This window comes from Dunckerocampus dactyliophorus, chromosome 5, assembly GCF_027744805.1.
Source record: "Dunckerocampus dactyliophorus isolate RoL2022-P2 chromosome 5, RoL_Ddac_1.1, whole genome shotgun sequence".
Taxonomy (NCBI): Eukaryota; Metazoa; Chordata; class Actinopteri; order Syngnathiformes; family Syngnathidae; genus Dunckerocampus; species Dunckerocampus dactyliophorus.
The window spans coordinates 24,770,611-24,798,306 of NC_072823.1; the positions used below are offsets into that span (position 1 = coordinate 24,770,611).

Genomic DNA, 27,696 nt, shown 5'->3' on the forward strand with positions numbered 1-27,696 from the left:
TGTGTGTGTGTGTGTGTGTGTGGTCAGAGGCATAGATATGACCGCATGATCCACAAAGGCTGTGAAGTTATGCTATTATTATTATTGTTATTATTGTTGTTGTTGTTGTTGTTATAAAGCTATCACATTATATCATATTAGTACCCAAGGAGGCAGTGCCAGTGTTGTGTCTTTGTTGCCACTGTGAGTCTAGATTGTCAATCACCAGCAGGTCATTTTTGTATGTTTACTAAGGTGGTGAAAAGGTGTCAAGTTGTTCATGTTCTGCTAATGAAGCGGTGGTGTGTCGCTGTCCGCTCCGGTGGTGCTGAAATGACTTGCAAATGGAAACTGTTGTGTTTTTGAGCATTTTGTAAAGACACAAACACATCCTGTGTTACAGTGACGAGCAGAGAAGAAATGGTGACAAGTGCTGCAGCCTGGAAAATGACACTTTTTACTTTACATTCTTAACAGTGAATTTGAATTCTTCTTTTTTCCCCATTGTTCCTGCAGTAACAGCACACTCCTATTGCATCCTGCTCTAGAAGATAATATCATGCTTGCACTTCACTTTAGTGGAAAAATGCTCATGTTGCTGTGGCAAAAGAGTAAATAAAAACTGGGCCATAATAATAATAATATAATGCTTCTGTCTATTTTTATTGTATATTTTATACATACACAGTGTGTGTGTGTGTGTGTTTGTCTAATGCTTATATACGTGTATTTGTGCATGTATACAGTATGTTTGTGTAAAGCTTAAATGTGTATTCAGATGGTCCTCCAGTTATGCGCGAGTTCCGTTCCTAAACTGTGAGATGTAAGTCAAGTTTTAGTGTAAGTCGGAGCTTGTAAGTCACAGCTAAATCAACTCCTATGTCACTCACACTGCACACAGAACACATGAAGGACATATAAAATACTGTCATAAGGTGAAATACAAGAACGAAATGAAACAGTAGGAAAAAGAGAAAAACTCCGTACTTTTATCCCTGTGGTTGTCTTGCTAGCCTTTCTACATTCTTATAATATTGTCTCAAGCTAGTCTGGAAGAATAAGCTCCTCTTCTCTTCCCAGATCACCTTGTAACAGCGCACAGAATCCATGACCCCTCTAGGATTCAATAGACTTGATCCTGAATGACAAAAAGAGGGGCCAATATTGGTGGGAGTGTCTCCTTTCTCTGAGCTTTTTATGATTTTCATTTTCACTTTACTTTTCTTTGGCACACTTGCCACTTGGCAGACGTCATGCAATGTAAAATGTTAACTCATAAACCGTGTTATTCTTCGCACACACTGTATTCTGTTGCCCAGCACGAGGCACACACTGCATTCTTGTGTTGCGTGTGGCGTGTATTCTTCTGCCGGGATGAGCAGGGCAGTATCTGAGGGGGCTAGCTCTAATTCTAATCTAGTGACGTAACCAAAATATTTTAAATACTTCCCAGTACAAGCAGAATGTTAAAAATATATTGTTGAATGACAGTGTTAGTCAAAAGTGAATATAATATTAACAACATTAAAATATAAGTGGTGTGGCTGGGAAAAAAAGGGACAAAAAGGGTCTTTTCCTTCAAGTTTCCAGCATTAAAATGCAACCTTCTGTCCTGTTTTCAGATGGCAAGAATGAATGAAGGCGGACTCTCTGGTCAACTGTGGATAAAATGTCTTTTTAAACGTGATTTACAAGTGTGGTGTATTCGCTGTGTTCATAGTATGGAACCAACATTTTTTTTATAAACTTTATTTTCAAGTGTAGTGTAGCTGCTGTGTTCAAAGTGTGGAACTAAAATGTCTTTTCTTTTTACTCAATTTACAAGTGTAATGTATCTGCTGGGTTCAGAGTGTGGGACCAAAGTGTCTTTTTAAAACTTGATTTTCAAGTATAGTATATCTGTTGTGTTCTAAGTATGGACCTAAAATGTCTTTTTAAAACTTTATTTACAAACGCAGGGTACCCTCTGTGTTCAAAGTGTGGAACTAAAATGTATTTTTAAATGTGATTTACAAGTATAGCATATCCGCTGGGTTCAGTCTGTGGAACTAAATGCTTTTTTAAACTTGATTTTCAAGTGCAGTGTAGCTGCAGTGTTCAGAGTGTGGACCTAAAATGCATTTTCAAACGTTATTTACAAGTGTAATCTATCAGCTGTGTTCAAAGTGTGGAACTGTAATGTCTGTTTATTTGTGATTTCCAAGTAAAATCTATCAACTATGTTCAAAGTGAGGAATTAAAATATCTTTTTAAACTTGACAAGTGTAGCATATGAGCTATGTTCAAAGTGTGGAACAAAAATGTTTTTTTTTTAACTTGATTTTCAAGTGTACCTGCTGTGTTCAGTGTGGACCTAAAATGCCTTTTTTTTAAAACTTGATTGACAAGTGTAGTGTATGCACTTTGTTCAAAGTGTGGAACTAAAATGGATTTTTTTAACTTGATTTACAAGTGTGTATCAGCAGAGTTCAAAATGTCACGTGATGGTGTCACATGTTCAAAATATACCACTGCCATTGTTTCACGTGACTTTGTCTACTGGGGAGCGGAGTCTTTAATAGACATTATTGCTGGGGTGGGCTAAAATTTTGGTATGGATTTGATACCAAATAAACACAGGGCCAGTTTTGATACTAATATCGATACATTTTACTTGTAATTTTTCTCTTTTTTGTCAACAAATGTATTTGTGAACAATTTAATAGTTATATAAATTAAACAATGTACCAACAAAATAATACAATTATTCCTTTAGTCACGGATATCGTCCGTGGTATCGACAGTATTGATATTTGGGTCCATTCGCCCACCCCGAATGATTGCTCGCACTTATGACAAAGATTGCGAGCAGCTACGCGTCCACGCCGGTCGTGCACGATCATTTCCATACTCAAGCAGTGATGCAGACTATGAGACAGTCTTCAATCTGCCTCACACATCCTCCGTTTGGACGCATTTTACGTTTAGTCTGGACGGCTGCACGAGCATCTGTGTGTGTGTGTGTGTGTGTGTGTGTGTGTAGGTGCGCGTGTGCGCGCGTGTGTAGTTTAAGGAGAGACAAGTGTGCATTAACACAAAGCAAGTCTTTGTTTGACTGTACAAACGGTGAAATAAAATCATGTAAACGAACGTGTGTCTCTGTTTGTGACAAACTTATTCCACTGAGAAGTGACAACGATGGGAGCAGGAGGGGAAGTCTCGCGTGAGTGTGTCGAGCCGCAGTGTTTACTGGGAGTTGTAGTTCTTAAGAACAACGATCAGAAACCGACATACTGTATTTGTTGTTTTGTATTCAATATGGACTACATCTGTTATCATTGTTGTTTTACACATTGTAATTATATATATATATATATATATATATATATATATATATATATATAATTGTTATTGTTATTGTTATTGTCATTGTTATTTTACACATTGTATATATATATATATATATATAACAATTAACAATTTATATATATATATATATATACTGTATATATCCCCAATGATGGCAATATCAGGAACACAAGAAACTAGACAAATACCAAAGGCTCAAGGAAGAGCTGGAGAGAGGCTGGAAGGTGAACGCAACAGTGGTGCCTAGAGCTTGAGATGCAGTCCGACCAGGGGAGATGGGGGGTGGGTGAGGGAAGAGTTATTTTTTTATATATGTATTTATACGTACAGTATATGTATATCATCGTGGGGGGCTCCTTGGTGCCCACGGCACGGTCACCACATTGGTGAAAGGGGAACCATACAATTTAGACAAAAACATTTGACTTACTTTTTCCAAATCACTGGTGAAACTTAAAAAGAGCATTAAGCGCCTTCTTTAAGGAGAATTTGGATGCGAGATCAGTTTGATGGCGCTCCAGCAGGACCCCCAGGCAGTCCGACGAATCCAACCACTTTTTGGCCTATCCTCCTTAAACCTCCGATTGCCACGCACACACGGGCGCTCCATGGGTGCAAAATTGATATCACTCTCACAACGACAGGTAAGTCTCACACGGCAGCCATGCTTGTTTTGGCTTTGGAAGGGAAAGTGGCGGGAGACGGAACACTATAGGCTGGATACTTCAATGGGGGCAGAGCTGACCGGCGGATGTGATTGGCATTATAAAGCAAGTGCTGTAATATATATATATATGTGTGTGTGTGTGTATATATATCGTCATATATATATACAGTATATATATATATATATATATATATATATATATACTGTATATATATCTATATACAGTATATATATATATATATAGATATATAGATATATAGATATAGATATAGATATATATATATATGTTGCCCTGCGAGTGGCTGGCGACCAGTCAAGGATGTACCCCGCATGTCACCGAAGTCAGCTGGGATAGGCTCCAGCGAGGCTTCCTTCTAAATGACAGCCATGCAGACTAATTTGATGCAGAGTGCAATGTATGGTCTGAGCTCTGGCAGGCTGATCCCTCCCCCCCAATCCTGTAACCTTTGCAGCAATGCTTGCAGCACTCATGCGTCTACATGACAAACTTCTTTGGTGGACCGTGGAGTGGAAGATGTCCTGTTAAAGCGTTGTATGGTCTTGGCCACCGTGCTGCTTATAGCTTGGAACAGGGCTGCCCATGACGTTGATCGCAATTAACGTCACTTTGTAGATGTCACATGACATCAGTTAGGTGACACCCTCCTGCTTCGCTCTTGCTCACCTGTGGCAAAGATGAAGTGGTGAGCAAACGTCTCAAGCTACACACGGAGATGCCACTTTCATCTTTATTATTCCGATTATGGATAAACTAACGGTAAGATGCATATATTTATAACAAAAGTTATAGGTAGGCTAGGTATGTCGAAAAAAGTGAATTGTTTGATGGTTTTGCTACACATCATCAACTCTACGATAGAAATGCATGTTTTCTACACTTCTGTTACTTAAACTATTATTGTATGTTTAATGAAAAAATTTGCTCATTGCTGAAACCTTTTTAATACGTTGCCTTGACTTCGGCTGCATTGTCATAATTACTATGTAATCATTTTCATTTCTTGTATATCACTCATTTGTGAATGATATCAACGGCTTTGATTACCTGTAAACTTTGAAACTGTGAATGTGAAATACTAAACATGAGTATTTAGTTTAGTACTTTCAAAGTTTAGAGTTAGATTATATACATATATATGTTGTACTGTATGTTTTATAGTAAGCAATTGATCATGTCGACTTGTAACTTGCACGCTGATATACATGTACAACATACAAGAAGCCCTGGCTTACAAATTTATGTCGAACAACAATTTTTTTTCACACCCTCAGTGAGCTCTTTGCCATGAAGTGCCGTGGTGAACTGAGTCATAACACCAAATTTAACACACCTGCTCCCCAGTCACACCGAAGCTCTTGTCACACTAAAGAGTCACATGACCCCGGGGAGAAAAGATGGCGAATTAGGCCCACTTTGTAGTTTAACATAATACTTACTTTTTGTAGCCTGACATTTACAGTATAGTTGTAATTTTAAGGGGACAGCAAATGTACATGTTATCCAAGCTGTACACGGACTACTTTACATTGTGTCGAAGTGTCGTTTACCATGAAAATAATGTGACGGGTGTACTCACTTTTGCGGCATACTGTAGATTACTAGGTAGATAAACAGAGATAGATTCATAGACACATAGATGGATTGAATGAGAGGTAGGCTAAATTCATAGATAGATAGATAGATAGATAGATAGATAGATAGATACTGCTGTACATGTTGTACATGTTGTACATGTTGTACATGATTTCATCCATCGTCATCTATTAGACACCATGTATTGTACATCATGTGTTGTACATGTTGTACATACTGTACATACTAACTAACTAAGTGACTCATTTCTGGGTGATTAGTTGGCATCATTGCTGACTGACGTGACTTCAGCCAATCACCGTTCTCCCCTAGTGACTCAGGTGGGTTTCGTAACCCGGACTGAAACCGACTAACCTGTTCCCGCGTCAGCCAATGGCCTGCTCCGGATGGGAGGTGGCCCAATCGCGACGCGTCCCGGCCTCCTTGGGACCCGCTCTCCTCCGCGCAGGAGCGCCTGGTGAATGGGAAAAGCGGCGCACTTTTGATTGACGTCCAAAAGCACCAAAAAGCAGCGTGGATGCGCTTGACAGGCGGCGTGCTCGGCCAATGGACACAGAGAAGGCGTCGCCACGCGAGGGCCGGTAGGCGGAGCATCGTCAAATCAGGCTCTGCAAGTGTTGGGAGGGGGAAGGTGGAGGAGCGTGATGCTACAACCTCCTTATAAAGCGACTCTCTCACGTCGTGGCTTGGAAATTACAGCACGTTGCCGAAAATTGACGACTTTGACGCACACACGCACTCTCACACAGACCGAGCACCGCCGCCATGACGTGGACCGACGTAGAGGACATGCTCCACTGGGCCGAGGTACCTGTCTTTTGGGTAGGAGCCTTCACAGTGGCTGCTCTACTGGTGTGGCTCCTTTACCGGCTGCTCTCCGGCTTCAGCATCTGGGTTCTGGGCAACGGCCAGCTGCTCTCCCCCAAACTGGGCAAGTGGGCAGGTGAGTCCCAAACACACAGGCACACAGAGGAGTGAGGCCAGGTGCACCCTCATGTTCTCAAACTTGGGAGGTTGTGAAGATGATTGTGTTTGTTTGTGGAGGTTTGCTGTTGTTTCGTAACGCAGGTAAAGCAAGCCGTCTGGCTGACAAGATGACGGGCATTCGATGCAATTAACGGGTGCCAAATTGCGCAGGCAATAGCTCACTTTTGATCCCCATGAAGTCCTCATGTTGGTCGACAGTCAAACGCAGCTTTAAAAACGTGACCTACATTTGGATGGTGGTTACTCTTTTGACAAAATAAGTCCAATTTGAATGTGCCACTTTTGTGCAGTGTAAAGCTGTTGGGTTCCTGAGTGCCAGGGTTTGACCCACTTCTTCATGGGAGAAAATGGTGCGCACTTTGACTCCACCATCCTCCTTATTTTATTAGTCTTTGAGGGAAAAACAAGCAACTCCGTGATCTTATATGTTACGTTTTTAAAAATGTGTCCATTTCATTGCAGCGATTGCATGAATGAGCTGGATGACGAATGCGCATTTTTTTTTAATGTCCCTGATGTTGCGCACATCGATGAGTCATGCATTTGTTCATCGCTTCGTCATCCATTGGCCTTATAGGAACACCGCACACACATACACACACAGTTATTCTTTCTCCTACTGCATTTGAACTCATCATCGTCATTAAGATGCACATTGTTGGACTACATTACCGGACTTTTATATTATTTATAAAGGACATTCATCAAATGACATTTCATTGTCTCGGTAGTTTTGACTACCTTACTTTTTTCTGATTGGCCAGGAGATGTCACCTGTTTCTTCTCCATCAGGTTTAAGTATGTTGATATAGAACTCGACAGTGGTCAGAAAGTGCCGAATTTATGCTTTAAAAGTACTTGTAAATATCAGTTATTATAATCAGGACAGCAGAACAGTAAGACCTCCACATTATATCAGCGATAAAATACTTTCAACCATTCAAACGAACGCTAAAGTGATTAGTCAGCATTTTCACCAAACTCTGTTGCAATCCTAATATAATTTCAGTTCACTTGTGATGCTCAATGTGAACACGAAGCGCTCTGGATTCACTTTGTCTTGTGTTGACTTGTGGACCAGAAAGAGAATTGGCTCCGCTTATAAATGCATTCACAATGTGAGCAAATAGAAACAGGCTTTTCTGTCAGTTTGTTCCCTTTTTGGTCCACTTTAAGGGGGCTTTCACTTACAGTGCCTCTTCAAATGAGGTCAAAATGATCAAAAATTACATTCACACTGCGATTTCATGAAACGGGATCCCTTTTATTGATCGACTTGAGGTCTAAATGGAATGCGATGTGTACGGCGGCAATTCACACCACTTGTGATGTCCAATTTGAACACAAAACGCACTGGATTCACTTTGCCTTCCATAGACTTATGGACCAGAAAGAGAATTGGATCCGGTTTCAAATGAATTCACATGTGAACAAATATAAACAGGCTTTTCTGTCAGTTTGTTCCCTTTTCAGTCCACTAAGACTGCTTTTCAAATGAGCCAAAAATGACCATTTTAGCATTCACGTTATTCCATGTGAAACAGGACCAGGACAGTTATTTTTTTTTTTTCCTGATCCACTTGAGGTCTAATTGAAATACAGTGTGTACGGCACCAATTTACACCACTTTGGATGTCCAATGTGAACACAGAGTGCACTGGGTTCACCTTGCTTTTCATTATGGACCAGAAAGAGAATTGGGTCCATTTACAAATTAATTTACATGTGAACAAATAGAAACACGCGGTATGTTCCCTTTTTGGTCCACTTTAAGGGAGTTTTGCAAATGACCTAAAAATGACCAAAAACATTCGCATTATTTCATGCGAACCGGGTTCCACTTCTTTCTCTGATCCACTTCAAATTGGAATTCAGTATGTACAGTGGCAATTCACACCACTTTGTGTTCACATTGTGCAAAAGAAAACGCTGGCTCATCACTTGGAGTTGATTTGGATGTCTGAATGTGGGAAAATAATACCACAACAGGACTGGATTCAGTTCAGGTCAGAATGTGAACAGCCCAAAGTAAGGTTGCAGTTTCTACGCCTGCTTAGGTGACCATACGTGGTTCCCTGCCCAGCTGTATACATGGTTGTGGTCGTTAACCACCCCCACTCTTTTGGGACTTTTGTCAAGCTCGCACGCCACTCCCCGAAACCGGTTTGGAGTCACCGGCTAAACCGTAGCCGTTGAGACCCAGACAAGAAGCACGTGGGAGGCGGGGAAGTCTGCTGCGCTGCAACGGGCTTTCTGGTCTCAGTCGGTCGGACCTGACACGCCGGTTTGTCCTGTCGAGACACTGGTGTGACTTGTCGCAGAGGTCAAGTGAAGCCCCTGCCCCCACCTTCTTTCACCGCTTCTTCCTGTTGAGATGAATAGTTGAGGCCGTTTCTGTCTGAGGTGTTGCACAACAGCCGGAAAAAACGAAGACCCCGAACCTAACTGGTGGTGGCCTCCACGCTGCGTACTGCAGTGGGAATGTGGCTGTGAAACCGCATTCTCTGCATTAACGCCTTCAGACATTCTTAACGTGATGCACAGACTTGACGCCGGCAACCTGCATCACTTACACAATTGTTTTGTCATTAGCTGTCGATTGCAAACGTCAGCCTTTTTAAGGCGTACACGCAAGTCAAACTGGTTTGTCAGCACGTCTTTGTGTTCAAGTGTGCTCAGTAAAACCTTTTGTAAGTGTGCGCGTTTCCGCTTAGTGAATCACTACACTTGTTTGCCGCTGCCAGTGAATTGCTACACTTCTTTGCTGCAGCTCAGCAAGGAACAGCAGGGATTTTCCCTGAGCCTTCCCTTTTTGAGTACAGGCGACTCGTAGTGGTAGGACCGAGGTATTGCATTACGAGCCGAAGAGGCTTCCCCCAGCTGCACACGCACACGCGCTCTCTCCCTCTGTGTCTCTATGTCGCCGTATCTCTGTCTGGCGGTGTCTCTGTTTCTTTCACACACACACACACACGCACGCTCACACACTCCTGTTTTGTTGAAAAGCCGTATATAACATTCTTGTAGATATTTAGTTTAGGTATTATAGTAATAGTAATTTAACCTTGTTGTACATATTTAGTTGTTATATTAATAGCGATTTAACCTTGTGGATATTTATTTTAAGTGTAGTAGAGTAGAATAATGGCTAGGGGGTTCAGCATCATACATGTTATATAAGGCTGCAATGTTTCTTCTTCCTCTGCTGCTTGCCTGTGCGCGTGTGTGTGTGTGTGTGTAAATGTCCATCATAGTAAATCAGACCAAAGGGAGTTTTTCTGAGGGGGGTGCGGGCCCCTCCTTCTCTTAAGTTTGGGCTCTATTGAGAAAACAGCAGCGTTACGTAAGACAGATGGAGCCATTCATCACTTGGAGGATGCCTGAGTAAATATTTAGCCTCTTGTTTGTCATAAGACAAGCTCTGCTCATTTCTATTCTAGCATCAGGCTGCATTCATTCACATGAGAGAAAGTGTGAATGAATGCGCAAATGAATGAATGAATGAATTCTTGTCAATGTGCATTGTGTGTGTGCGTGTGTGTGTGTGCGTGTGGAGAGTGAGCGAGAACACCACTGTTCATGTGAGGAACACGCTCTGCGACACGTGCCAGCGCCGGGAATGCTGGGTAGAAGAAAAAAATCCACTGCTGTATCTTCCCTTTCAACGCACGCGCACGCACACGCACACACACACGCACTGTCTTCTTCATCTTCCTCACATTGTTTCACTTTTCTTAATCATTTCCTCAGTTGCTGTCTCGCTCCGGAAGTTGACATGTTGTCTTTTTTGAAGACAAACGTCTCCAGCAGGGGTGTCCAAACATTTTCCTGAAAAATTTGACTTTATGCATTTACTTAACTGAGTATTATTTGTATCTGCTGACCAAAATACAAGTATGAAGAACTGCACCAAAGTGACCACGAAGTATCTCTTTTTTTTTTTTTTTGATGTGAAGTATAAACGCACCCTTAATGTGAAAAAATACATATCTTTCCTCCTGGATAAGAATAAATGAATCTTGTTCAGTGAGTTTTAGCGGTAGAGGACTGATACTTGTGGCGTTGGAAGTGTTAGCTTTCAAACAGTGCTAAATGTGTGGCATTAGTCTTTTTGTTTATGAAATTAGTTATGACATATGCTGGTCTTTGACGGTTCGCTTGTTTTCAGCATCTGCCCGTTTAAGTGCTTGTGGTTTCAATTGTCTTCGGTTTGTCTAAAATGGGCTTGGTGGAGATTTTAGCTGACGTTCTTCCGGTTATGTGGATGCATAGCATGTGCATATCGATACAAGCGTAGCGTAGCAGTTGCAACCACGCTGCCCCCTGCACCGCGGTCTTTTAAAAAGGTTAAAGTGACATCACAATTAGGGGCGCACCGATCCAGTTTTTTGCCAATCCCGATATCTACAGATTCTGATACCAGCCTTGTGTTTGCTTTAATATGCAACCATGCTAAAGGAATATCAGAAATTGTAGCGAGATGAATGTCAGTGAGAGTAACTGTCTCCGTGCAAAAAAACACACAAGCTCTCAGCTTGATGCATTCAAGGCTTCACAGACAGTCAGACAACACAGAACGCTTAACATCGCTTGTCGCTACGTTATCATAATGGTTGTTGATTTTATATGAGGCTGTAATAAACTCCTCTCTGCAAGTATGATATCGTCGGGAACCGGAGGTTTTGTGTAGAGTTTGTGGTGCCATGAATGCATCAGGTGTGTGTTTGCGGCGCAAGAGAGGAGGACGACTGCAGTGCATGGGTGGAGACAGCTGCGTTTGCTGATATTCTTCTGGCTTTGCTTGCTGACAACATTAAAGCACAGACATGGCTCATGGATTGGAAATCTCCGCAGGTGGTATTGGAAATTTCCGATGAGTGAATTACGCTGGTATTGGAACCTGATATACTGATCATTGATTGGATCAGCCCCATCCTCAGTCACAAAGCAGTAAGATACTGTTAGATGCTTCTTTCTGAGCATTTGATGCTACAGTAAATGTGCTGGCCTGATTCACGTGTCACTTGGTCCTCGCACTCCCTTTGGAGTTTGGTCAACTTTCCAGAACAGTAGTTGACAGAAGCGATGAGCTCCACTTGTCTCCCTGACGTTGTCTAAGTTGTCATCACATTACTGTAATTATCTCCTGGCATGAACTCTGCATGATTTATGCTGCTGCTTATGCAACACTTGAGTTAGTTGTTGGCAGTTCACCACCATTCGGTATAAAAATGAATCATGATATCATCTAGTATTAGTTATCATAATGTTCTTTTTCTCAAATTCCCACAAGTTATTCCTAAATATTGTCTTTGATGCTCATGTTGCTAGAGAATGTCATGCAGTGGAACCTGTATAAAAAAGAAGTTAGCCATTGTCATGTATGCTGTGGCGAGTAGGAAGCAGTCTAAAACGTATAAAGTGTTAACTTTGCTAACAAGTGAGTTAGCGTATGGCGATACTGGAGTCTTACTGCTTTAAATGTGACATGAAAAAACATTTCATGGGGGGGAGCCAAAGAAGAATGAATTGTAACGTCCACCCTGGTCCAGTTTGAACGTCCCCTAAATGGAATACTTCCATCAGTGCACTTCAATATGTATACTGTGTACTTAGTTCCTGAGTTTGAGTCCAATTTGACAGTGTAGTACTGTCCCAAATTCATTACTTTCGTTGTGTACTAACCAGAAATGATAGCTACATTTGCCCGCTTCTTCTTCTTCTCTCCTTTTTTAATGGTGAATTGCAACCACTCATGTTAGTCCCTCCCTTTCTGCTATGTCGACAAGATGGCGACCATTGAGGGTGTTAAGTGTCCAGGGCTGTGAGTGCTAAATGGAATACTTCCGTCATTACACTCCCATAAGTATACTGCACTGTGTACTCTGTGTACTTAGTTCTTGAGTGTGCAAATTTTGACGGTGTAGTCCTGTCCCAAATCTGTTACTGTCTATGCGCACTTACTGAAAAATATGTTCACAATAGTTACCCGCTTCTTTTTTTTCTCCTCCTCGTCCTCCTTCTTCTCTCCTTTATAATGGTTAATTGCAACCACCCAATAGAGCATTACCATCAACATTTGGATCGTACACAAAAATGCCATCTCTTTCCCCTCACTTAATAATAAAAAATGCATTTGTTATGACTTTTTTTTTTTTTCCCCGCTTTAAATGAGACAGCAATTGCATCATCGCTTTTTCATTCCGCTACGCAGCCAAGGTGACGATTAGTGAGGGTGGTAAGTATCCATCACTGCACACTCACCATTTTGAGTGTTTGCGGTGCAACATTGGGGTACTGAAAGTGTACTGCGTTTTGTCAAAGTAGGCGTAAATACACTTATGCACTCAAAGTATTGGGACACAGCATTTTGTAGTGAAGTGAGCGCGTTCTCCAAGTTTCCTGAAGAATCAATCAGCTCATCTTCATGTGAGCGTAGTTAGAAAAGTAACTTTATCTACTTTTAAAAACATGCCTGAGTAGGATGTGAGCGCGAGCTATTTTTTGCTGCATATCCAAATATAGACACGGATCTATGTATGGATGCTCTGAAGCGCAAGTCCCTGCCTCTTTGCAGCCCCCCCCCCCCCCCCCCCCCCACACACACACACACATACACACACTCGCTTTCCTCCCCCAACAAGCTTTATTTTTGTCGACTTTTACATCACCCATGTGACTTTCTTTCTTGCTATTTAAAGTGTGTGTGTGTGTGCCCCTTTTTTTCCCCTTCCCTCCCCCCCCCCCCAAAATGTGGGAGTGTCTGCTCGGTGATAGGCGAGCTCGGGGTGCGACAGATTACATAAGAGTACGTAAGAAGAGCGGGGCATACGAGGACTGCAGTCTCTCCTCACTGCGAATCTTAATGGAGGATTTGGTGCTCTTGTCTCTTTAAAAGTTGGCTTTTTTTTGCACAGGAAGAACACGCCGTCTTTTTCACTATGATATTGGGGGAGGGGGTGTCATATGTTTTAAATAAAAACTGCTAGTGTTGCTTCCCAGCATGTATCGCGCTGAGGATGCTGCAGCCTGGTTGTCGTGGTGATGATGATGATGATGATGATGATGATGGGGGGGTAATCTTGTTGGTATTCAGGTGCTGCAGCAGGCAAGCATGCAAGGAGGCGGGGGGGGGGGGGGGGGGGGTGTCGGCTCCTAGACGAGGCAGTGCAGGCTCGCTGCTATTTTTACTCCTCCTGCTGCTTTTTTTAGCGTGCGGCTGTAGTGAACGGGTGGGGGTGGTTTGAGGGTCTCCGGGGGGGGGCAGGGCACCACAAGGGACAAAAGACTGGGGGATATCAGTACCTCCCGGACGTGATGTGCGTCATCAAAGCAGGGATAAGTTTGCAGGGCCCACTGTTGCTGAATGACAGCCACTTTATTAGGCACACCTGTGCCGTGTAACATTCCAAAGATGATTGACACCGTCAGAGAGGCGTGCATGTTTCTTCTTGGGATTGCCGTTTGCAGCATCGCACTGACAGCTCTCCCTATAAAAAAAAAAAAAAAAAAAAAAAAAAAAAAATCTACAAAATATTACACACATGTTGCTGTCCTTTTATCTGTGGTGGGGGGAGGAGGAGGAAAAGAGTGTTGGGCAAAAAAATACTAATAAGCAAATAAGTATTTTAACAAAGATAAATAATCAAACAAGGATGAAATGAATTGATGATAAAATAATGTACCGTAAGCTAAAATAAGTAAATATTCCCAATTGATAAATAAATGTTGGCTACACAGTAGATTATGATTGTATAGTGATGAAGGGAATGTATGATTCTTGTTGGGCATTAGCTGGTACAGGTGTACCTAATGCTGTGGCTAGATATGAACCGATGCTTTCATCGTTGTTGGTATACGTGCACATGCGGCGCTCGTGTAGCGCTGCGGCGTGGCAGCTTAAACACGCACACGCGCGCGCGCACACACACACGGTTTATTGAAAGAATGGTGCTATTATATAACGACTGGGAGGAGAGTTGTCATTCATAAGTACAGCAGGAGGATATGGAGATGAGTATGGGGGGGTTGTGGGTGGACACCATCTTGCCTGGGGAGGAGGGGGGGCTCGGTAGCTGAATGCAAAGTGGAAAATCACCATTAAAAACAAAAGTTCTTGTTCTTGTTGTGCACACGTTATTTATAATGTGTACATCATTTTGAAAATGGGACTTTTTTTATCATCATTTAGTACCATCCTCTCGCTGAAGGTTGGGTGGTCATGGTTTGCCAGTAGCACCGGTTTTTAGCTGCTAATTCGCAGTTCTGATAGCATTTGTTTTTCCATGTGATATCAATCCATTTCCATCTTAGTCTCCCTCTTTTCCTCTTTCCCTCGGTTTCCTTCTAGGAGGTGAGTTCGAAATAGGCGGTGTCTGATTGTTTGACCTAAGAACATGTTTTTCCTCTCCATAAAATCCTTCTAAAGGTTTCTCTGTTGAGTTGCCATTGTTAGGTACTTTGTTGGTTTTTCTTTCTTTCCATGATACCTTTTTTACTATTTTACGTGCACACCACATCTCAAGTTTCCAATCTGTTTGCAGTTGATTTAGTTATTGTCAAAGTTTCAGTTCCATATTATTATTATTATTATTATTATTATTATTATTATTATTATTATTATTATTAATTCCATATACTTTTCCCTTATTGTTGATGGTATCCACTATGTTTTCATTTCCAGCGAGCAGTACCGTATCATCTGCGTATGTTAAGATAAGAAATTATCGTACGTAAAAAGTTTGGACGCCCCTGACTTACGACTAAATATTTTTAGTGTACGTCCCATTCTTTAAGTCCCATTTAGTCATTCTCTTTTGTCATTTTGTACCGAGCAGCAAGCTACTGCTACAATGGCTACATCTTGCAATTCTGGTCTCATTTCTGCTCTGTCATCAGTGGTAGTGGGACAAAGTCCACCTCACGAAAAAGCAAAGCACCAAGAGGCTCAAGTGAACAAGATGAAGAAGGGACATGCTGGTTTTGCATGTCGTAAATCTTATCCTGTCACACCCCCCTCCTCCAAACTCTCACATACTTGACATGCGTTTATGCACGTGCTCTGTCAGGTCTGATGCTGCATACGTGCATACGTGCACGTTGGCGAACAACATGTTTGCACACACATGAAAGGTGGGGGGGGGGGAATGCATACAGTGAATCCAGCAGTGATTTTTGGGCTTGCTTTCAATTCAGAAGCCACAACATTAGGCACAACTGCACATCTCAATTTGATTTATCAGAACAGGGGTGTAGGCAGGGATGCACCGATCCACATTTTTTCGCTTCCGATCTGATCCCGGTGCCTGACTTTGGATACCCGTTCAATTCCGATAACGGACCTCTGTTTGCTTTCATATGGAACCGTGCCAAAAGAATATCAACAAATGCAGCTAAGAATATCAGTGACCGTATCTGTCTTCACACACACACACACACACACACACACACACACACACACACACACAAAGTACGTGACATGTTCATGGCTTCACAGTCGAGCAACACAGAACTCTTAACATTGCACATAACTTGTGGGTCGCTACATTATCATTATTGTTGATTTTATATTCGATATGAGGCTGTAATAAAGCAAGTATGATACTGTGGTGACAAGAAGTTTGGTGTTGTGTAGATATCCAACTGTTTTGTGCGGCCGAGAAAGCGTCTACGCTCGCTGATCATCTTTGACTACGTTTGCTGACGACATTAAAGCACAGACGTGGCTCAAGGATCGGAAATCTCTGCAGGGGGTATCGGCAATTTCCGGTGCATAAATTACGCTGGTATTGAAACCTGATACGATTACTGGATTGGATCGGCCCCATCCCTAATTGCAGGAATACAATAAAGCAACTTTTTATTATTTTCTTACCAAACAGCAAAAATGGGAGGGTGGGGGGAGCAATGTAAAGACCAAAAGTTTTTAAATTGTGATACTCATGAGGCTGCAACTAATTCATCTGAAGCTTGTTTCCCATTGCGTAATCGGGTAGACCAAATCGATATGAGCCACAAACGGTTCGTGGTTTGGTCTGCAACATATCAGAAAAGAGGCAAGAATGTTGATCGATCGCTGTTTTCCAGAGTCAACGCTGATGTGTTTTAAAATATCTTGTTTTTCCTAAAACGCATATTTACACTTTCTTTTTATATGTACTGTAATAAAAAAAAGATTAATCGAATACCAAAATATGTGTTGATTAATTGGATAATCGATTAACCTCGCCTTCAATTCATCGATGTAATTGTTGCAGCTCTAGTAATTCTAATACACTTTGTCACCAATAACATTAAGCTTTGTCTTTTGCATCCTTTTAGGTTTGTAGGTATGTGTCCTTTCCAGTCTTTTTCTGTACTGTGGAGCTTTCTTTGCCGATGGGCGGGTCCATATGCAGTCTAGCGTGGCACCTTTTCATCTTATGTGCTTTTACTTGGTTGTCACTGCGTAAACACGTGACCCAAAATACTGGAAATGGCCGTCATGTACGTTGTCGTGTGAGGGGAAAATGGGAAACCTCAACACTAAACGTTGTTCTCTGACTGAGCATGGCCTTTCTTGGATGGTCTCCCTCGAGCACGTTATTCCTCCACCTGTGTGGAGAATGGTACGGTCCGCGCCCATTGAGGCTTTTCTGCGTGGGATGCTTTCATTCTTAACATCAGGGGGAGGTTTAAAAATAAATTCTGCTTCTCCTTTTTCACTTTTTGACTTTGTGCTCCTCCCGCTCTCCTTCCTCTCCTCCATCCTTCTCCTCTTCCGTCCTCCCATCCCCATTCTGTTTCTCCTTCACACACTCGTTCTCCTGCTTCGCTCCAGTTCTATATTTAGCCGCCCCAGGATCCCTCCCAACCCCACTTCTCCTCCCGCATGTTCGTCATCACTCCCTCCCCTCCCTCATCTTCTCCTCTCCTTGTGTCCTCTGTTTCTATTCATCGTCCATCAAGCCACCAACATTGTATCCTTTGGTTGGCTTGCACGTATATTTTCCGCCATGCAGCCTTCCCTTTTGTTACTTTCTACCTCAATTTAGGACTGGGGATTGAGGAGCCCCCTGCAAGCTTGACTTGGTTTTGCATTAGGGGCAGTGCCCCGCCACATCCAGTAGCTGGCACAGTGGGGGGGGTAAAATGTGTAAATCGTACTGTATATTTAAGCCATAACAAGCTGGGGGATATACCACAGACCAAGTGGAACACAGACATTTTTAATGTTTTTTTTTTTTTAAATACTTTGAATTCATGTCAAAGATGTGCACTGTTACATGTTCATGGTAAATGTATTTATTGTTTGAAAATATTTGAATTTGACACTTGTGTACTACAACGAAAATACAAAACCAAGTATTGAGACACTTTCTCATGTTATTCAAGGAGAACATGTGTCCAAACGTTTGACTGGTACAGTATATTGATCCAAAATCACAGCAACATTTGAGTGGATTATTAGCATGCTCGCTATTGTGACAAATACATCACGTCAAGCTTGCCATAGCAAGATTAAGGCGAAAAAGTGATATTTTCCTAGCTTGCTTTACATGAATCCATTGAAGAATTACAGTAAAAACAGTTTTAGGGTGTAAAGTAATACAATATTAAAGCATTATAATTGTCTTTTGATATATCCTTGAATAGTCAAATGACTTTCACATGACCATCATGTGTCCTATCGGGACTTCATGAGTTTAAGTCAAGCACAAAGCTGTATAGGGACCATTTTTGGACATTGTAAGTGTTCTGGCCTCTTATCGGTTAAAATGCAATGCCAGCTCTCCCTGGCCTTTCTATTTCTTCCTACGGCATAGCTGCCATAAATCCCCTCACCCCAAGAATTCTGCCCCGCAACAAGCAGCCGACAAGCACCTGGTCGAGTTGGTCCTGCCCTTTTTTGCTCCGCCTCGCCTTTCCAATCCTGTCAGGGTTCATTTCGAGTCCACGTCAAGTATCGTTGACTTTACGAGAGCGAAGCGATCGTCGTCCGGCTCGCCTCTTTTGTTACCGCTAAGCTTTGAAAAGCTCCACCCGTCCAATGTGATGACACCAGAGCTTCTTATGTACACTATCTGGATTGTGTCATGGGGAACCTGTGTTGCACTGTTCCCATAGTGAATCCCATGGCTGGGTGTGGCGTCCCATGTGGGACTGCCGTGTCGGCTGAGTTTGACCTTTTTTGGGCAGCAGTGATGACCGATGGGAGTGGTCACACCTGTGACACAAAAGTGTATCAAGTGTGTCATCTTTGCTCGATTGCAACACAAACAAACGTGCAAGCTGCAACACCCGTTGGCTGTCTTGCTGGCAGGGTTACGCAGACTTTACAGCTTGAAGGCACAGCGAACCAGAAGTTTATTGAAAAAAGTGTTTTAAATGTCTTTTAAAAATGACACAACCTGTAGAATAAGAACAGAAAATAGTACATCAGCTTTATTTTAAAAATCATCTGGCCATTATTGCATTATTTTACCCTAAAAATGGACTTTGAACAGCAATATCCTGTTATTCAATATTTTCTAATTAACTGGTTCCATACAGTTTTGTGTGTGTGTGTATTCCTGTTGTGGACAAACCCTTGGCTGACCTTTTTCCTCTTCTTCTCTCCAGTTGTGACGGGAGCCACTGATGGGATCGGGAAATCCTACGCGGAGGAGGTGAGTCTCCTGGAAACGGCTTTTTATAGTATAATATGCTGCTTTTTTTGCAAAGAGAGCACGTGAGTCATGCATGCAAAACTCATAGGCCACGGCAGGGGAGAGAGGCACTCATATAGGGGGAAACAATGATTCATAAATTCACGTGGCCACACTATTTATATGCCGCTTTGTTTCCTCCCCGGGACTCCAACAAAGTCAAAAACATGTCATGTTTTGCCCCTAAACACGCTAAATATGTGTAGCAGTGGTACCTTCCTAAAAGCTACTTGAGTAGTAGCACAACTATATGCCTTCTCTAGACTCCAATTAGTTGTTTCCAATCAATATGAATCCATTGAAGAACTTAAGCCCCTAATTTAAACTTTTAATGTTTTTTTAATAAATAAATAAATGTATTCATACAGCACCAAATCACAACAACAGCTATCTCATGGAACTTTACACATGAAACTCACACTCATAAATGAAAAAGAGAACCAACTGAACCCCCACATGAGCAAGCACCTGGCGACGGAGGCAAGGAAAAACTCCCTCTGGGGAGGAAACCTTGGACAGTCTGTCTTGACCGGTTGGGTTGAGATAAGAAATGTAGAGTAGGAGGATAGATGGTAGGTCAAGCCAGACGTCTTAGTCTTAGGCCAAGGAACATAGAGGAGTGTCTCCAACACATATCAGCCCATCAGGGGTCACTTCTAACTATACTCTTTTGCAAAAAGGTGGGTTTTGAGTCAAGTAATTGTAAATTCTGGGAGTGCAGTGTTCTGCTGGGTTGTTAGGGTTCTAGGAGCTCTTTTAAGATATACTGGTGCCTGACTGTGTCGTGCTTTATATGCAAGAAGGAGAATTTTAAACTCAATTCTAAATTTTACAGGTAACCAGTGCAGTGATGCTAAAGCGGGTGAAACATGATCTCTTCTCCTGATTATTATTATTATTATTATTATTATTAATAATAATAATAATAATAATAATAATAATTAAAAAAAAAGATTGTTATATTTTGTTTGTATGTATGTATGTATGTATATGTATGTGTATGTATATATATATATGTATGTATGTATATATATATGTATGTATATATATGTATGTATATATATGTATATGTATGTATATATATATACACTGTTATTTTAATGGTATTATTGTAGTGTTGTACTACTACTACTACTACTACTACTACTGCTGCTGCTAAATACTAATAATATTGTTAATATTAGAGTGTTTTGATATTTTGATACTATATGATTATTTTTGTTATTAATTATACTGTAATACCTTTCTACCTGGGGAAAAAAGTTCAAGTTCAAAAATCAAGTTAATAACAGTTATATTATTTTATTATATTTTTAAATATAAAAAATATTGTATATACATGAATAGATATTGATTTTATATTTATTATAAATATTTATATTAAATATATTGTTTTTAAAGAAATATGTAATTTTATTAAAAATCGTATTGTTTGTTTATTTATTTTAAAGAGTGAGAAATGGCACTAATGTGATGGTTTTATGTCCAGCTTGCTCGTCGAGGGTTTGCTATAGCGTTGATCAGCCGCTCCCAGGACAAGTTGGACGACGTGGCCAGGTCACTTGGTAAGTGTGTGTGTGTGTGTGGGTCGGGGGGGGGTGTACAAAAGAAAGACAATTAAAGCAAAGCAAACCAAAAGAAAGACACATAACCAGGAGAACTTGCTGTCCTCAAATGTCTCTCTACCTGGCAATCCCGATTTACGTCTCCAATCTGGCAGCCACAGCTTTGTTAATCACAGTTCTTTTTGTTGCCTTCTAATTATTAATGTCACATCATCAACTCATTCCCCCCAACACGCACCTAAAAGCGCGAGTCCTCCCGCTAATTTGTTGGTATGCAGCGCCCTCTACAGTTTAATTCTGCATCGACAGTTGGATTTCAAACTAAGGGGTTGTTGTTTTTTGTGGAGTTTTTTTTTGTTTTTTTGTGACACATGAATCAATTCCACATAGAATACATTCTTTTTTGGGGGGGCCTCTTTGTCCTCACAGAGAAGCAGTTTGGAGTGGAGACTAAAACCATTGCAGTCGACTTCGGAAAGACCAACATCTACCCCACCATCGAGGCGGGACTGGCAGCTCTGGAGATTGGTGTCCTGGGTAAGAACTGATCTTGAAACCATCCTGTCGGTTTGGTCCTAACAGACAAATGACATGTGTGGGGGTGTCCCTCAAGTGTGCACGCAAAGAAACTGTGGCGTGAATCTCACAAAGCGCATCAATCTTTGCATCACAATTGATGCTTTTTGTTAATGTTCCATTTGAATAGAATGTTGACAACGTGCATTTTTTTGTGTCCTGGCTTTTGGGACACAAAAATGTGTAAATATTTCAAGACAAGCTCAGTGGTGTTATAACTTTTAGTTTTTTCTCTTGACATTGTACCGCTTTGCTCACTGCACTTCAGACACCCCTGCTTATAGAGACATCACACCATATATGAACCAAAACATTTCAAGGCCTAAAAAAAATAATTTTTTTTTTTTTTGTTTGGACATGCCCTTCTTCTATTTTAAGGATCCATTTGCATCTTTTTGCTCTCCTGGTTGCAAGGTGTGGCTGAATAGCTTCTGTCTTGTTTGCTTTGCTGCCCCCTTGTGGACATGTAATTCACTTGTAGCGCTTGCTAGCTTCTTATTTATTTCTTCTTTATTTCAGTCAACAACGTTGGAGTGTCCTATCCCTACCCTGAGTACTACCTGCATATTCCAGATCTAGACAACGTGAGTGTCCCTACTTTTGTCAATTTATCTGTTTTTCCTACAAAAAAAGCCCTTTTTTTATGATTTGTTTGCACGTGTGTTTCAGTTCATCACAAATATGATCAATGTCAACATGACATCAGTGTGCCAGGTAAGATGTTCACGGAGTGGCACACAAACTTTGCAATCAATAAGGCGATGAAGGTAGCTCCTGCCGCTGCGCTACCTGCAGTGTCTCACTGGTTCCCCAAGCAACGGTGGACAACACCAACGCTGTCTGCACCCGCCACCCACGCAACGCTCCCTGCTTTGGCTCTCTGCCTCTTCCACTTTCTTACTTTTCATCTTAACTCCTCTCCACCATTGCTGACTTTCCGTTGTGTGTTTGCGTGATGACGTTTAAGTGAGATTTTTGTGCTTTCTTTCAGATGACCCGGCTGGTGCTGCCAAGAATGGCTGAGAGGTGAGTTTGAGGGTTTTTTGTTTTTTTTACCATCATAGATCAGATTTTTGCAGTAAATAACCAGCTTAATCGCGGTGTTAAATATGTGAGGGATGCTGGAAACCCTCAGTGTGTCTTCCCTGCCATGGCAGCCTCCTCTTCCTCCTGCTTTTTTGTTCACAAACGCTGACAAGCTTTCAATTCACACAAAGTGCTCCCCCCTACCCCGGCCCGATTGGCCCAGCCGCTCCCATGTGACCGCCGTCGGCCAATGGCGGCGCAGGCACATTTTGGAGCCGTGTGAGGCCGGAGCGTCTCTCGACTACATCACTCCAGCAACAGGCTGCCATGGCAACGCACTCTGCTGTTCTCTGTGTGCGTTATTTGTGTGTGTGTGTGTGTGTGTGTGTGTGTGTGTGTGTGTGTGTGTGTGTATAGACGCAGGGTTCCCACACAAAACTGTTGATGGGATTTGAACCAAAAATAGATCATAGACAACACCTGAAACTGCATCCTGAGAACAAATGATTTTCGTTGATAATAATAAACATTTTACATTAAAAAAACTATCTGAAAGTGGCTCATAAAAGAGAATTTAAAATACTTTTTGTGTTATAATGAAATATTTCAGCTGCTCATTAAATGGCAATTAAAAAATGCATCACCAGGACAAATGTTTTGATAACATGCCTTTTTTCATGGGTTGCCTTGGCAGATGTTTGTGTTCCAATACATGCAATCTGTTGCTGCATCTTATCGCCACTTTTAGTAATTATAATACAGTTTTACACTTTTAGACAGAATTTTTGTTGTTAATTAAAACTGAAGTCAGCATTCAAAAGGACAGCCAAGTTATATTTACAATAATAATGATAAAAAATAATTATTATAGATTTGATTTATAACGCCACTTTACTTTTTTTTTAATTCAAAAGTGCTACATAAAAGGTTTTAATATATTTAAATTATTTAAAGTAATTTTTTAAATTGTGCGATAATGAAATACTTAAATGAATTCTTTATTAAAGTCATTAAATAATGAATTAAAATGAATCACCAGGACAAATCCTTTGATACTATTCCTCTTTTCCTCTCATTTTTCTCATCCAATACACACAATCATGTGCCACGTAGTTATTAAAATACATTTTAACATTTCCATAATACATTTTTGTCATTTGTTAAGGATGAGATATAAGCCTTTTATTAGTCCCACAAGAGGAAATTCCAAATCTAAGTTAAAGTCGGGACCCAAAGGGACAAATCATTTTAGTATTTTGTAAAATGAAATATGGTATTGAAGGCCATTTACTGATACTTTTGTCAGAGCGCACGCTGCCGATTGCACAAACTGCCACTCGCCGTGATGTGGTTGGACAAAAAACATTTTATTTTGAAATTTGAAATTATTTTGAAACCAGGTAGCCCCCCGACGCCCACATGAGGCGCCCACAAGCCTGCTTTTCGTTCAGGTTTTCAGTTAATAATGTGAGAACACGAAAAAAAGAAATGCATTCTGAAATACAAAATGTGAGTTGTGGATCCCAGCATTTTGTTGATGTTCTGGTAAAACAAGCATATTCGGTTCGTTTATGTTGAAATAAGCCATAACAATAAATGAGTAGCTCTTGGCAGTTTTTCATCTTGTGAAAGTAGCTCTCACAAAGAAAAAAATGTTGGAGACCACTGCCCTTAGTCCACTTCATGCTGTTTCAGATCCAAAGGTGTCATCTTGAACATATCGTCTGCCAGTGGCATGTACCCCGTCCCTCTGCTCACCGTTTACTCCGCCACAAAGGTACATGTCTCACCTCCGGAACCATGACTGTGTCATTTTTCTTCAGCTACGGTTGTTTTACGTCTCATTTTTTCCACCACCAGGCCTTTGTGGATTTCTTCTCCCGCGGCCTCCAAGAGGAGTACAGGCGTCAGGGTATCATCATCCAGGTGAGTCTTTGTGTCAGTTTGCCGCTTGATGGCAGTGCCGGCTTACCCTTTCCCCTCTGCCTACCAAACTGCCTGTCGTGCTTTGATTGACAGGCTTTTTCCACCACATCAGGGGGATACTGTCATATTTCATTGCCTGTTTATTTTCCACATTCGTTCTGCACCGAAAGTGCATACAAATGAGTATGATGCGTGACGACTCGGTTACAAAATCATGGTGGCTATTATTGTCATAAGTGATGTATCACACACTGATGATGAACAATGTTAAGGCACTTGTTCTGCTGTAATGACGACTTTAGTTGCTCTTATGCCACCTGGTGGTAGGCAAGAATATGACAATTTCACCTCTGGTAGCTCCCAACCCCAAACCTTTCACCTATCCTTCTCAAAACCCACAAATCACGCGTGACCATTTACATAATACACAGAAAGTGCTCATTTATCACTGCAGAAATGATGCTTAATGAGAATTAGATGAGCTGCAAGATGACGCTTGCTGTTGTCGTCCCACAGAGCGTGCTGCCCTTCTTTGTGGTCACTAAGATGACCCGCATCAGGAAGCCCACCCTGGACAAGCCCACCCCGGAGCGCTACGTGGCCGCCGAGCTCAATACTGTGGGCCTGCAGAGTCAGACTAACGGATACTTTCCCCACGCCGTCATGGTAAGAGCTGCACGCCACGAAAAGCTGGTGTCAACAGCAGTAACTCTCAAACACTGCGCCGTGCGAGAAATTATCGACTTTCACTCAGTTGGTCGGAAAATGATTATTCATTTACCACAAATAACTTGGGGTGTCACGAGATCTCGCAAGATTTAAAATGTGGGACAAAAATAAATAATCACACAATAAATGAAATGAGCTCAAAGGATTTCATGTGCATGTGTGTCTGTTTTCTTCATCTCCCGCCTCCAAACAGGCAGGAAGACAGTTCACTCTGTGCATTAGTTTCAGCACCTTGGCGTGTTTGGGCCATAGAACAACGGCATGAACGGAGTGAACCCTTTTTGTCAGTCATACTGTCTCTTTGCTCAGTGGGTGGAGGCGGGGCCGGTATATACAGAGTGCAGAAGACTTTAGCTTCGGGAAGAGCGATGCAAGGTAACATAGTAGAAATTAAATGAGTAGATTGCAATATAGTAATTTATTTGTTATATTTTTTTTTCATTGTGCTTTTCTTAAAAGTAAGGTTAAAATCTCGGCTCGGCTCGTTCTCATAGACCCAATCTCGTGTATCGTCTCATCTCGTGGACTGATTGTCTCATGACACCCCTACAAAAAACGTATCTGTGTTCATCGAGCAATGCCTGCAATGTACATGTATGCTAAGATAACATTTGTCATATGCACAGTAAGGAAACAAAATAATTCTTTTGCTTCCCTCAATGAATGCCAGTAAGATAGTGACACAAGAAGAAATATAAAAGGTTGAAACCGAAAAATATACAGTGTGAGAAGCAGTACAGTACAGTCCTGCTATAACGACAGTGAAAAAACACAATTGAGACAAAGTCTTTGACCCTCTAATAACACGTAGCTAATCTCCTGCTACCTTGACGTTGACCTTCTCCTTCGAATTCAATCCAGCATTTGCAATAAAAATGCCTAAATATTTCATTAGATTCAGCTCCACAACCCTCCCCGTCTCTTTAATTGCCATTGTTCACTCGCGACGAAGGAAGCTAACAAGCTCAATGCAGCCTTAAGCCCCATAAAATCCATCGCACGCTTATTAAAGGCATTTTACATTGTAAAGTGTATAGGTACTTGCCACTAATGAATGATAATGAAAGATGATCGATGGAACAGATGGAATCTCAGTCACGGCCCAGCCAAAACTAGTAACGATTTCCGATCATACATAAACTTGTGTTCACCTCGCTGCAAGTTTTCAGGCTGAATTTTAAGAAAGTTGACTGTTGAAGCTTGTGCTGCTGTAGCCACACAAGGCACTGCCATCTTACACCTATGTTGTGGTGTTACTCTGTACGTGTACGCTGTGCATTTTATACTTTATTATCACTTATTTACGTATATATTATTGTGAGATGAATCATGTGTGTTCTTCATAAAATATTTTTAGAGAGGAAAAAGCAGAAATGGGTGCTTTTTTTTCTCCCCCATAAATACAATCTATCAATGTCTTCCTTTCATCCTGGTGTCAGGGGTGGGTGACCACCAGGCTGGTGCCAATCAGCATCGTCATCTTCCTGGGTGCCAGAATGAACCGCCTCCAGCGTACGGGATACCTGCAGAGGAGGAAGCTGCGGGAGCAGAGGAACGGAACCAGTTTGAAGTCGGAATAAGAATATTGTGACCCAATGCAGTGTTGAAGGAAGGGAGTGAGATGTTTGTGTGTGTGTGTGTATATGTAACATTGAGAACTGACCTGCGTGTGTGTGTGTGTGTGCGTGTGTGAGACGTGTATTAAAAATGGAAACCTCCCTATTGGAAATTAGGCAGAGGACAGTGGGGGCTGAAGTTTGCTGCTCGCGCCAAAGGACCTGTTACTTGACACTGATGGTGGATGTTAGTACAACCAAAAAGAAAAAAAAATAGAGTGGTTTGTTAACCCTGCTGTTGTAAGCAGTGGAAAATGGTGGTGGGTTTTTATAAATAGATAGGAACAGTATATGTAAAATTATTTATTTTATATTTGTATAAACACACAAGACACACCCTTATCTTTACGACTAGTCCTGTTTACACAGCAGTGAGCTGCCAGGTTAACTTTGTGTAGGTGTATCGGTCAAGACACTGTTTCTGTAACAATGCTGCCGCACCAACGTATAAAGGTTAGACAGGCTAAACAAGAGTGCCTTTTTGCAGAGATTGATGCTGGAATGATGACACAGTTGCCTTTTGTGTTATTCCAATTATCACTTGAAAGTTCATGTTATATACAGTGTGTGAATATTGGCCTCAAAGTGATGGTGCCACTGATTCTTGTCATGTTAATGATGAGCACGTCCCAGTTCAGCGTATGAAATGTACTGACCAGTGCCTCGAGTCTAAGCTGTCTTTTTTTTTTTTTTTTAAATGTATTATGCACTGTTGACTTTACATTCCAGCTTTTTTTCTACTTTTTTGCTAATAAAAAAGACATTCAACTATGTGGGTGTTTCATTCACTGCCTGATATTATCATGGCAAATACTAGCTGTATTTCTAGGTAAAAAATAGGAACACTTTACATATTGTCATTGATGCACTTTGAGTTTACTTTAAAAGATCAATATCTTTTGAAAGATTTTTTTATTTTACATTGAATTTGTTGATCATGATTAGTATCTCAAAACACAGATCAAATATTTTAGGC

The 27,696-nt window shown here is 41.3% G+C and overlaps 1 protein-coding gene across 1 annotated transcript; it reads left to right on the plus strand.

Moving 5' to 3' along the window:
- The first annotated feature begins 6,236 nt into the window (after positions 1–6,236).
- On the plus strand, positions 6,237–27,491 carry hsd17b12a (hydroxysteroid (17-beta) dehydrogenase 12a). Its single transcript, XM_054777305.1, has 11 exons — positions 6,237–6,552; positions 19,197–19,243; positions 20,772–20,847; positions 21,277–21,384; positions 21,943–22,007; positions 22,093–22,137; positions 22,415–22,449; positions 24,145–24,226; positions 24,310–24,375; positions 24,892–25,041; positions 26,544–27,491. Exons 1-11 carry the CDS (start codon positions 6,375–6,377, stop codon positions 26,682–26,684), a joined length of 993 nt encoding a protein of 330 aa, XP_054633280.1. The 5' UTR covers positions 6,237–6,374; the 3' UTR covers positions 26,685–27,491.
- Positions 27,492–27,696: the final 205 nt, after the last annotated feature.